Here is a 12,596-nt window from a genome sequence, read left to right as displayed (position 1 = left end):
TCTCTCTCTCTCCTCTTTCTCTCGACAAAACAGTTATCTTCATATCTGTTTTCTGCTCTCCAGACAATGGAGCTGAACACCAAAGTACAAATACTCATGGGCTATAGTTAGGCCATGTGAACATTTGCTGTTTAAAAAGGAACTGCTAAACATATTCAATGAAGTTCCTGAGTGTCTCTATACTTAAGTTTAAAACTCAAACAGCTGGGCATCGTTATTAAGGCTGCAAAGAGGCATAAATGTAATTTTACATAATTCACTTTCAAGTTGAGTGTACCTGAATTTAAAAGCCTTTTTTTATATGTAACTCTTACTCTTCTTACTTGCAGGAAAATAGCAAAAAATTAAAAATGAAGTTTCCACCTAAGATTCCAAACAGAAAAACAAAAAGTAAAACAAATAAGGGAGGAATAACTCAACCAAACTTAAATGACAGTTTGGAAATTACCAAACTGGACTCTTCCATCATTTCAGAAGGGAAAATTTCCACTGTCGTGCCACAGATCCAGGCTTTTACGCTACAGAAGGCAGCAGCAGGTCTGTTAGAACCATGTTGAACTGTAGTAGATTAAAACTTCGTATATGTATATTTTAAGGTTGAATGAACAAAAAAAATTGCTCCAGTGTTTGTTTCTTGTTTCAGTTAGCTTGCAGCTATCACCTTTGTATAATTATAAAGATGTTTAATTCAGTATCTCCTAGTTAAATTACAAAGAACATGTGAAGAAGTAGTAAAAAGTGGCTAGTTATAAACAGTTATATCTTACAGTCTCTGGTCCTTATTAATGATTGAAATATTTTCAGGCAAGATCCTTGGAGTATGATTCAAAGGAGTTATGAGTAACCCTGTCACCTTCCCTCAAAACTGGTTTAATGTAGTCTGTTCTCCCTTCCTATTTTCCATTTGTTTAAAAACGAGTCTTTAAGATTGTCAGAAAATCTGAGACAAACTGCTGAATTCATCTCTTTTGGCTCGATAACGTTTCCAGGCAGCAAGAAGATGTATCCATGGATACCAGACATGTGGAAACTGTGTTCAAACCTAACAAGATGTTTCAATAGCTGCTGTAAATGCAAAACTCCAGTTGCCCAGAACTTCAGAGTTTCTCTGTTCCTGAGTGTTCTGTAATTGGCTGAAGCAGTCATTACTATCTGACTTCTGTTACAAAAGTTGATGTTTAGAATATTGTGCCTAAGTTAAGAGTGTATAAACCTGTGTTTGGGAACTCCTGGAAGATTTTCATAGGCAAATTCAGGATCACTGCCAGCCACAATGAAGAGTTTATGGGATTAATAGTTTCAAGTACATAAGTCTCAGCTGTCTATTTTTTTTTTTTCCCCCACTTTTATTTATTGTATTTTTCTCCTAGAAGGTTTGATGAGCCTTCTCCGTGACATGGGGAAAGGTTATTTAGCCTTGTGTTCATACAACTGCAAAGAAGCGATAAATATTTTAAGCCATTTACCATCCCACCACTACAACACTGGCTGGGTGCTGTGCCAAATTGGGAGAGCTTACTTCGAACTTGCAGAATATATGCAGGTAGGAACTCTGTGGGTTGCTTCTTACTCTTTTCACTTTTGTTTTGCATAACTTTGCCCAAAACCTGCAGAATTCCTGCAAAAGATATGGGAAACTTACACTTGAGATAATTGTATAAGCATAAAAATTATACCTGGAACTGATTTAGATCTTGAATCTGCATCAGTAGTCATTGAGCTTTCCTGAGGAGGCCGAGTTAGGCTTTAGATTTCTTTTAATGTTATTTCCTCGTGCGTCCAACCATTGAGGTCTCCTCCTTGCCTCTCCCTGTCTTCACCCACAGCTGTGCTGATTGTTTGTACTGCAATGTTGTAAATTGGATCACTGAAACAATTCTTGCCCTCTTTAGTTAACGTAAATTATATCAATGACTTAGTTTCCCTTGCAGCCTTAGAAATGACAGCATTGGCACAGCTGAGGTGATGTCAAACTGCTTCAGAAACGGAAGCGAGTGGTTAAGGGTAATTCATCAGTTTAACTCTCCTTGTCACTGTTACCCTGATAGTGGCTGTGCCCATTTCCTCAGAAGTTTTTTAAAATGCTTTTTGACAGATTGTGTGAAAGAAACAAATGCAGTAGGTTTCAGCAGTGTGTTTTAAATCATACACAGTCTGATTAGAGGTAGAACACATCATGCTTCTTGATAGTTTATTTTGAAACCTGAGGCTACAGTCCTTAATGACCTCCTAAAGCTAGCCCTCTTCCCTTGTTGCTGCTTTTGAGTGTCATAACCTGGATTTTAGTTTATGAAATAGATGTCTACGTTAAAAGGATTTCATTAGTCAACTGTGGATAACAGGCCTAGCTGTCTCAAATGAAAGTAAAGCACATACATGTGTTGTCACATGCTTGTGCACGCCTCCATCCCTGCATCAGCCACGTTTACTGCAGGGATTGTTGTGCTGCCTTTTGCCTTGTAATTATTATGCAGAATTTTGGGGGGAGTGTAGCACTCAGTCTGAATGCAATAATACCTGTCATCTGATTTTGCAGGTAACTTTTTTTGCCTCACTTGTGTGCTCTGATAGAAACAGTAATGTAATCTGAGTCAGCACTAGGAAGGACGGGCTGCATTTCTGCTGGCATAAGTATATTGGGGTATAGTTGCTTCCTTTGCTTGAAGATGAAGTTACAGGACTTGTAGCTCAGCATAGTACACCTACAAAACAAAGAGGATGCTCAATCTCGACATATGAGGCTTCTGACCTTGACCTATGTGCTCTGCTTTGATGGGTGGAATTTTATTTGAAGTTGAATTTCTGTTCTTAGGCCGAAAGAATATTTTCAGAAGTAAGGAGGATTGAAAACTACAGAGTAGAAGGCATGGAGATCTATTCCACTACGCTGTGGCATCTGCAGAAAGATGTTGCTCTCTCAGTTCTTTCAAAGGATTTGACAGACATGGATAAAAATTCACCTGAGGTATAGAATGCTGTGGTGTTGAATGGGAAGAGGGGAACTGTATGTGGCAAAATCAATGATTTGGAACCAAGCTCTGTAATCTAGCTCAAGTGTTTTCCCCTGTGAGAACTGTGTGGCAGAGCTGTGGAGAGGGAGGTGGCTGGTTTGTCTGTTGAGCCAATGATGCCTGAAACAGCTTCTTAGAATTAGTGTATCAGCTTACATGGAACAGGTTGAAACCTTTTATCTGTTAATGGTTATTTAAATTTGCTTTGGTACTATTCATCCAGGAAGATCATGGGTTAGTCAGTCACTCCTGCTGCCAGTATGTGAAGATAAGGAATATCTTTTTCCTGTACTACCTTTGAATTCCTGTAATTAATTCACTGGCACTTAAAACATACTTGCTCCAGTTCTTAATTTCAAATATAATGTTGCATAACTTTATGACAAAGTCCATTAAATTGCAGAGTTTATAGTCATATAAAGTCACAATTTGCAAAAAGCCAGGCATCTTTTAATGGGTGCCACAATAAACAGAATAGATGTGTGTGTTTATAAATGTGTTCTTAATGGAGTTGAGGAAACTGTAGATTATATTTGGCTTTTTGTTGTTGTTGGAAGAGAGAATCTTGTTCATGTTGTCTTGTTAGTTGGTCTAGTAGTGGGAAAATCAAAACCAATGAAGCAGTTGGTAGTTGTAGTAAGATAGTCTGGAGAGAAGAAAGTGCAGATCCTAATACAAGGAGCGGAAAACAGTTACGTGATTCAACAGTGATGCTAAAAATTTGGGAAAGCAAGTGACCCTGGACTGTGATGCTTTAAAATCCTGCTCAGCAACCATTGGGAGGCAGAGAGGAGGTTGCTGCTAAAATTGTTGCTCTGCAGATTTCCAGATTTGTCAGCTGGAGGGAGCTGAAGAATGAAAGTGAATGTGCTGTCTCCTCCTTCATTATTCTTAAATATCTAAGATGGTTTATTTCTGGCCTTTTCAACAGCTTCAAAAGCTTCAGTCATTAGTCATCAAAGTGTCTAATTGGCACAAACTTGTTGGGTGTCCTTAGAGTCTTGATTTCTGTATTTCAGTTTGTCTAGCTATGAGGTGTGTTTAGACCTATCTGCCCCTCAGGAATGAGACTTTAGTTAACTGTTGTATTGTTATTGTTCTTTTTTTTTTTAATCTAGGAAGAAGTTTATATATCATTATGTAAATCAGTATCTGTTCAGCTCAAACTTAGTCACTCTGAATTGTAAAAAGTGTGCTAATTTTGCAATGCTCTTTTTTCCTAGGCATGGTGTGCTGCAGGCAACTGTTTCAGCTTGCAACGAGAGCATGACATTGCAATCAAGTTCTTCCAGAGAGCCATTCAAGTTGATCCAAACTATGCTTATGCCTACACCCTGTTGGGACATGAATTTGTGTTAACAGAAGAATTAGACAAAGCATTAGCTTGTTTTAGAAATGCAATCAGAGTCAATCCTAGACACTATAATGCATGGTAAGTCTTGCTCCATCTCCCTGCTATTGCATGTGATACAGAACGCCTCTTGGAGAAATATCTTCCAGATGCTGCCACTGCTATTGTTTCACTACCACTCTTCTCTCTAAGAATAGAGCAAAGCTATTTCTGCAGAAGATGTAGGCAGTTTAACCAATCTTCCAGTATATCACATAGCAGTTCTTTAAACTACCCAGTTAGGGGGGAGATTTTTTTTTTTAGACATAGCTTTTCCCCACTCTGAATGGGCCTGGAAAGTCTATAGATCATTTCTGCCTGGTCATATTCACTGACAAAGACTAGTTTGATTAGAATACAGTCTTACTTAACAAAATTGTTTTTTCTGCTTGTAGGTATGGATTGGGAATGATTTATTACAAACAGGAAAAATTCAGTCTAGCAGAAATGCATTTCCAGAAAGCACTTGATATCAATCCTCAGAGCTCAGTCTTACTGTGTCACATTGGAGTAGTAAGTAGATTGCACTTAAATCTCTTTTTTGTTTTAATATGCTCCCGTACTTTGTTTGCAGTAGAAAAGTAATTCTGAGTATTTTTAGCAAAAAGGCCCAACAAGTTCAGAGTACCTATTGGGGGATCTTAAGTGCCATGTGAATGAATAACCACAGGACTGTTGTGTCAGAAAAGAAATCCTCTTCTCTCTCTCCAAACTACTTCTAACAAGTAATGAAATTACGCTGTCAAGTCTTGTTTGAATCAGTCAAAATAGCAGTAATATGAAAATCAAGACTGTGTGCAGATAATTAATGTAAACAGAGTATTTATAAGGTTTTTCTATACTTAATTCATAAGAAAGCAAGTGGTTTCTAACTGCTGTTGCACACACTTGGACTAGCACTTCCAGGTCTGTAAAAAAGCTCAGGCACTCGTCTCGCCTTTCAGAGTGCAGTATTTTTGTTCTGGCTGTGTGTCCCCGTCACACTCATTCCAGTCACGTGTAGATGTGACAATTTTCTACTTAGGCCCCTTTATGCCAAGTGAAGTTTTCAGCAGCAGGCAGCTACTTCAGCGACCATCTCTTTAGTTAAATTAACAGGGCTATTTGAAAAGTTGCTCATTTACCCATCTGCTACTGCAGTCACTAAAATAATAGTAGCCTTTCTCTAGCAAATGCTTGTTTCTGAAGTTGGGAAGCAGTTCTCAGGTATTTGTGATGGGTGGTTACCTGCTGGCATTCATTTGCCTTCTATGTAGCATCAAAACGCTGTCAAATTCTACAGGGATAGTGACTGCTTCTCACTTACATACTGAGAAAGGTGCTGAGTTCACTCCTGGCCAAAGGTTAAATGATTTCTGTAAGCCATTGGGTGGGGCGAACATTTTGAGGTGGAGACTTAAGGCGAGGTGAGGTTTTCTTCCTGTAAGAAAGCTTGTTAAGACTTGGTCTAGAATTGGACAAATATTTTTTTTTTTTAAAGGAACAGATTGTAAGTAAATATAGTCAAATGGATCTGTACTTATCTAGCAGATGAGCTGTTGTTTTCCCTTTTCAAATTGTTCTCTCTTTATGTAATAGGTCCAGCATGCACTGAAAAAATCTGAAAAGGCTTTGGATACTTTAAATAAAGCTATTAATATTGACCCCAAGAACCCGCTATGCAAATTCCATAGAGCTTCTGTATTATTTGCAAATGAAAAGTACAAGGTAAGATTTGGTACATATAGGTAACCATAAATTTTCTTTAAATTGCTGTAGCTGTGACTGGGATGCACTGGAACCTAAATGTTTACAGATCAGCACTGATAGCATCAGGGCTTGTAGGAAGAGCCTGAGACATCAGCCTAGTTTGTACAGGTTAACATGAAGTATTTGTTTTGCCAAGGGAACTATATTACATTTTTTGATTGTTATATTACTTTTTCAGAACCTCAGTGTACTAAAGGAAGTGCTCACTGTACAGACACCGTCAGCTTCTTGTCTTCTACCCTGTTATGCCTTGTTGGGGTAGAAGGGGGAAATTTAAGTCAAAGCTATTAGATGTGTTGTAGGAGACCAAAGCCCAATAATCTTGCTTTGTTTCTGTAGTAATAGGGCTTTAAAGTGCAACAATCTTGAAATAAGAAACTAATGTAAAAAAAATTTTAGGTGCTTCTCATGAGATTGTAGTATTGTTCTTGATGAAATATCCTGTATGTAAATGCCAGATTTTTTTTGTTTGTTTCACATTAGTGCTAAATCATAGTTTAGTGATGTCCTAACTGGCTGCAGACTGCTAGCTTGTACTTGCTAAGCTCTTTTTTTTCTTCCTTTTCAGTCTGCTTTACAAGAACTTGAAGAACTGAAACAGATTGTTCCCAAAGAGTCTCTTGTTTACTTTTTAATAGGAAAGGTAGGTAAAACTTAACTGTGATCATAAGTCCTTTGGTTTCCTCTGTTGCAGAAATGTATGCCTAATGAGAAAATTTGGTGCCTGTTGCCAAGCTGCTTCCATTTGGAGCCATATTCTAAAAATTCCCAAAGCTTTAAATAAGACTTCCTGCTCACAGCTTTATTATGTATCAGCTTTTAAATGCAAAAGACAGTTATTAATGGAGCAGCCTTCAGCTCTCTTTAAAACAAACCAAGAAAAAAATAACCCAAGCCAGTGTTATTCTTTTCCTGCTTTGATTTCACCACTGTCAACTTGAAAGATAATTAATTTTAAAAAGCAAGAAATTGGTGCTGATAAAGTTACTTGACTGAAAAAGAGATACAGTGGTTATGCACACAGGTTTCTTTCCCTGAAAATGGAACTCTATCAAGACTTGATTCAATACAATAGCCATGATGTGATCAATGCAAATCATTAACATTTTGAGGGATAGTCCATCCATCCATCAGCAGTGTTGGTTCTTTGTGCGTGTAGCTATTAAAACATTGATTCATGTTCTAATATGTTTTATCAGAAATGCTGAAGGAGGAATAATTGTAGAATACTCCTAAGTCTCCAATTAGTAGCCTTAATGTCCTTTTGGCTGACAGCCTCCCCAAAAGAGCTGGAGAAGGTTATCAGTTTGAAAGTAAGAAGAGTCTTTCATGAGGCTAACAGAGTAGACTGGTGCAGGAAAAGATATTACTAGTTCGTCAGTTGTGTTTACAGTCCAACCTTCTTTGTGTTTAATGCCAGAGAAGTTATCTAGTAATAGAAATCTTCCTTCTTCACCAGCTTCTCTGCTAATATGCTTTAAATAAGTTCTGCAATTTTCTTCCTCTGTGGGGTGTCTGTTCACTAGGAAGCAACAAGACAAACTTGCAGATTTCTTTTTTTCTTTTTTTTTTTTTTCTTAAACTCGAGAGAGGTAAAAGGATTTCTGCTGAAATTTGTTGACTGGTATTTGTCCAGGAGTAGCTGGACCTCTAAATTGGTATTAAAGTCGCCATGTCTTGACAGACTTGTGTACTTTCACTGTTTAAATACTTAACACAGATAAAGGACTTGCTCATCTGTCCTTAATGATAAGGTGAATTTCAGTGCATGTTACAGTGATGAGGAAAGTTAAAATATGGACTGGATTCTGCAATGCAGTGTTGTCTTGAAAATGTTTCCCTTCAGTTTAGCAGGACACACTAGGTGTCACTTCATGTCCTGTTATCTTCTCCTCCTGCCAATGACAGTTAAAATGGCACTTTGGGAGATAAGAACGGCCGTGCTGAGTCACATCAAAATCTGTCTAACCATGTATCCTGCCTTTGCCAGTCCTCAGCATGAGAGCTGTGGGGAAGAGTATATGATTAATGTGTACACGTGGTGATTCTTCCCTAGATTATTCTTTGGGCTTCTGACATCAGAAATCTGAGACTTTGGACTTTTCCTGAGCCACAAGTAAAATGATTCAAGAAATTGAAAGAGTGGTGAGGGGCTAAGACAAAACAAAACACGTACACTAATAACTTTTACACTACCCTGCTGCAGAGTTCCAAAGCTTAAATTTATATCTGAAGGTCCACCTCTTTATGTTTTTGTATCTGTCAGCTGCTAGTTTAATTAAATTTATTTTTTTAAGTCTTAAATAGAAACAGTTTCTCGCTCTTTCTACACATATTTGCTGTTTCCCTTGGAACTTGTATAATAAGTCTTTCCTATCTACCCTCTGTTGCTTCTCATAAAATACCAGTTAACTGTGGCTTGATACGTTTGCTGTCCAAACCTTCAAGTAGCAACTTCATGTAAATGTAGCTTTTTATGCTTTTATTTTAGGTTTATAAAAAACTGGGTCAAACACATCTGGCCCTAATGAATTTCTCATGGGCAATGGACTTAGATCCCAAAGGAGCCAATAACCAGATTAAAGAGGCCATTGATAAACGTTACCTTCCAGATGATGAGGAGCCAATTACTCAAGAAGAGCAAATCAGTGAATGTTACCCCTATGAATCAGGTTTGTATTGACAACCCTTTGTCATCCAAGGAGATATTTCTACTTAGGTGATAAGAAAAATCCCAGGTGTAATAAGTGAAAGCACACTGCTCAACCTCACTGCTCAGCAAGTCAGGACTCCACTTCATTCAGAAGAATTCACTTGTGCTTCCTACAGTAAGCATGAAATAAAGGATTGTGACATTTCTTTAGAATCTGTAGATGGAGTAGGACAAAGATAATGACTATTGTAAATTCCTACAAATCACAGTTGGCTAATAGTATCCTAGGAAAGCAAGATGTTCCCAGAGCTGCAAACCTTCCCTCATAGAACCATCAAGTCACTTCAAGGTAATTAAATGGCAACTGAAATTGTCTGTAGAGGCTTTGTCAACAGTTAAACAAACTGGATGTTGGGTAAAAAAATATTTGGTCTGCTAAGCATAAAAGGGAGCTTTTGATGAAAGTCATGGAAGCAGTTTCATTTGAATCAAGAGATAATAAAACATTCCAGTTATACTACTTGGGAGTAATCCACAAAAAGGAATGGCCTGGCTTTCTCTTCTCTCTCAACCTTGTATTATGAGCTGAAATTCCATGAAGCATGGAGAGCTGTGTGAAAAAAGTCATAAATACTGACCTCTCTGCAGACTGAAATAATGATAGAAAATAAATACTAACAAGCCATTTAATTCTTTCCCTCTGAAGAAGAAATTAAAGCAGGTTTTGGGTTCTTATTAATAGATGTATGCTATGTGCTGCAACTCTAAATCTTCATCTGAAAAAGTTGTCACATTTTCCTGCTGTATATCACATTGATTTTTATTGATTCTGCATATGGTGTGCTTTTTTAATACTGGAAACAGGTTGTACTGCACTTCCTGAAGTATCAAGACTTTTTCTCTTCCTGGTATTATAGTTGGGCTTAGAACACTGGCTCACTGGGGCTGAGCATATTTCTGACCAGGAGATGGAGACAGAGTTCTTGAACTGCTGAGCAGCACCTAAGCAATTAAAAAAAAAAAAAAACAAACAAAAACAAAACCCCACAAACACCACCCCACCTTAATCTGTCCAATAACCATAAAATAGAACAGTGCTAGGCTGTGTGTAAGCAATTCAGTTTCCCTGGCTCTGCAGATAAAATGTAGAGAGTTTCACAGTGTCAGCTGAATAACTCTTCTAGGATACATGAGACAAGCTGAAGTAAATTAAGGGGTGAGGAGGAATTGTTTCAAACCCCTCAAACTGGGGGTGAGGAGAAATTGTTTTCAGTATATTGGCCAGTGTGAGTCATTTTGGGTGTTGAATGGACAAAAGTTAAATATTTAAGGGTAGCCTCTCGGTACGTGCACATTTCTCTTGTGTGCTGAGCACAGCACGCTGTCTTTATTCAAATCCTAGGAGTCTTGTTTTCCTGGAAGCACTAGCCATCATCTGAGCTGAGTGAGCAGAGTAATTCTTCAGCATCAGAAAGATCTGTATGTGTTTACTCAAAGCAGTTCTCTTGCCCCATCCCTCATGCAGTATTCTTTGTCATGGAAGCAGGGAGTGAGTTGAGGCTGCCTCATGCTACTAATTAATATTATTAGTTTGTAAATTGTGGGGTCACAATGCACTCATGCAGTGGGTAACTACTGTGAGCATTTCAGGCAGTGTGTTTTGGAGGAGTGGGAAGGTTTAATTGCCACCAAGGCAATTTTGGAACCCTCCATACCAATCCCTACCTAACTAGGTGTTAGAGACTCCAGATTTTTAACAGAAGATAGCTAAGGCGGCATGTTTTGTTAATACCTATTTTGTGTTAATTCCTGTTTTGTTAATACCTAATTCCTTTCTAAATGTATTTATTTAGACTTCATTAAGCTGGTAGAGGTTAGCATATTAGAAGAAGGCAAAAGCCATATGGATTTAAAGCATTTTGAGGGGAAATCCAAACCTTTTGACGTGCTGGGGGGGAATCTTTGTGGTGAAGCAGCCCACTAGTGTTTGACTATTTTGTGTTTCTTTTTTCTTTCAAGTTGGAACAGACGAATCCCAAGAGAGCAGCATGACAGATGCAGATGACACGCAGCTCCACGCAGTTGAAAGTGATGAATTTTAACCTCTAAAAGCCAGTATCTGAGCTTGAGTGTGTGACTGGTACTGTTGTGTTCTCCCCTTCCTTCGCATCCTGGGTCTTCACATCACTGAGCCAGCATTGTCATTATTCTCCACTGACACCACGAGTACACCTCTCAGACCTAAACTGTACGCAGAGTTAATGGCAGTGCAATATTCAGCTGCTACTGAGTCTGACTAGTTGGCTCTTACACATTTATGAAAGTGACTGAGGAGGAAATGCTGTTTTTTTGTACTCCCCTTTGCTGGAAAAATATCATGGAAGAAAGACTTGTGGTTTGCTGTAACGAAGCCAGTAGATGTGGGGATAGTACTAATGAAGCAGTGTCTTGTTCTATTTTTATTTTTTTTCCAGAAATGTGTCTTAGTTTGGTTCTTTCTTGGTAAAGCAGAGTGCTGAACCTCATTTCCAAGTTCATCAAGGACAGTGTTGACAAATGCAGGCTGTTAAAAGACTTTTGCATATTGTAGTGTAACTTAAATACCAGGGAATGTGAATGACCTTAAAGCTGCAGTGTCTCCAGTGAACAAACACGATGCACATGCTCAGGACTAGGAGTGTGTTGGACAGCGTAAAATATCCCCTGTCCCTACTTAGAGTGCAAACTTGCAGGAGTGGAAACGTAGCAGGAGAATCACATTGCAGAATCAAAGCTTTCATTAAATGCTTTCATCTTCTAACCAAGAATTAATTTATTCACCTAGTTTCTGAAAGGTCAGTGTTTACTTTGTACTTTAAAGAGACAAGTCAGCACCATCTTGTTTTATTTTTCATATACCCCTTGACTTGTTCTTCCCCTTTTAAGAATAAAAAACTAATAAAGGGCAAAATCAAGAGAGAAATGTAGATACAACTGTAATGTGAAAACATCAGACCCTTAATCCAGAGTGACTGTGTGTTTCTAAGCTGATAGACTGGGAAGACCGAGGAAGCCTTAATACAATCAGAACCTTACAGTCAAACGCATCAATTGTCTAAGATTAGTGTTATTTTTAGAACTGTTTTGTAAAGTGTGGTCCAAGCAGGATGCAAAAATGTGCAATTATCTGTCTTTCACTTTTTTTTTTAAACTGTTCTTTAAGATTCTCACTCTAGGAACACTTTCGTCTTCTACAGAGCCTGCTTCTGTGAGAAGAAAGCTACGCCACTTAATGAGTCCAAAACTAGCTTTGTAGCCTTCTGCTGCAACAATTGGTGCCCTTTGTGCAGTGATGATAAAGTGTATGATATGAGCAGTTTTAAAGAGCAATTTATGCATAATAAATTGGGAATGATATAAATTTCATAGCAACATATTTGTTGTGATCAGTCTTAAATGTTTGGGGTTTTGGTTTGTTTTTTTTTTTTTAATGTATTTGTTTTTAGGGGTCTTTTAGTTACCTTTAGAACTTAATTTTTTTAAATTCTGTCCTTGTCTTACACAAGGCACGTTTTCTGTCAGAGCTCCTCTCTGGTCATGAGTCACACGGACACCTTTATCATTTGAAAAATAATCCCCAAGTGCTGAGCATGATTTTCTGAAAATATAATTATCTGATTACTATTTTTTTGGGAAGTAGGAGGATAAGCAGAGAAAAACAGGCTTAAACTCCCCTAATAGTGTGAAAAGGAATTTCTGAAATCTGAGGAATGATAATATATTAAAGGAGCTTTGTGCCTCTGCCACATAATTC

The 12,596-nt window shown here is 38.0% G+C and overlaps 1 protein-coding gene across 3 annotated transcripts; it reads left to right on the top strand.

The window, feature by feature from the left end:
* The first annotated feature begins 332 nt into the window (after positions 1-332).
* On the top strand, positions 333-12,218 carry CDC27 (cell division cycle 27). Of its 3 annotated transcripts, none has more exons than XM_010170538.2 (9): positions 333-537; positions 1,374-1,543; positions 2,813-2,965; positions 4,235-4,443; positions 4,797-4,914; positions 5,980-6,108; positions 6,719-6,793; positions 8,642-8,822; positions 10,823-12,218. In XM_010170538.2, the coding sequence occupies exons 1-9, from the start codon at positions 351-353 to the stop codon at positions 10,903-10,905; spliced, it is 1,305 nt and encodes a 434-aa protein (XP_010168840.2). In that variant the 5' UTR covers positions 333-350; the 3' UTR covers positions 10,906-12,218. The 3 variants fall into 3 exon arrangements, with proteins under 3 accessions (XP_010168840.2, XP_028941423.1, XP_028941424.1); XM_029085590.1 differs by having other exon boundaries at positions 1,371-1,543; positions 10,823-11,788; XM_029085591.1 differs by having other exon boundaries at positions 8,642-8,798; positions 10,823-10,905.
* Positions 12,219-12,596: the final 378 nt, after the last annotated feature.

This window comes from Antrostomus carolinensis, unplaced genomic scaffold (assembly GCF_000700745.2).
Source record: "Antrostomus carolinensis isolate BGI_N321 unplaced genomic scaffold, ASM70074v2 scaffold41046, whole genome shotgun sequence".
Lineage (NCBI taxonomy): Eukaryota > Metazoa > Chordata > Aves > Caprimulgiformes > Caprimulgidae > Antrostomus > Antrostomus carolinensis.
This window is presented reverse-complemented; position numbering and strand designations above follow the sequence as displayed.

Bases quoted from the DNA above. Each gene is read 5' to 3' on its own strand.
- CDC27 (XM_029085590.1), top strand. From the start codon at position 351: ATGAAGTTTCCACCTAAGATTCCAAACAGAAAAACAAAAAGTAAAACA. The intron at 4,915-5,979 runs GTAAGTAGATTG...TTTATGTAATAG, and splicing joins TACTGTGTCACATTGGAGTA to GTCCAGCATGCACTGAAAAA. The intron at 6,109-6,718 runs GTAAGATTTGGT...CTTCCTTTTCAG, and splicing joins TTGCAAATGAAAAGTACAAG to TCTGCTTTACAAGAACTTGA.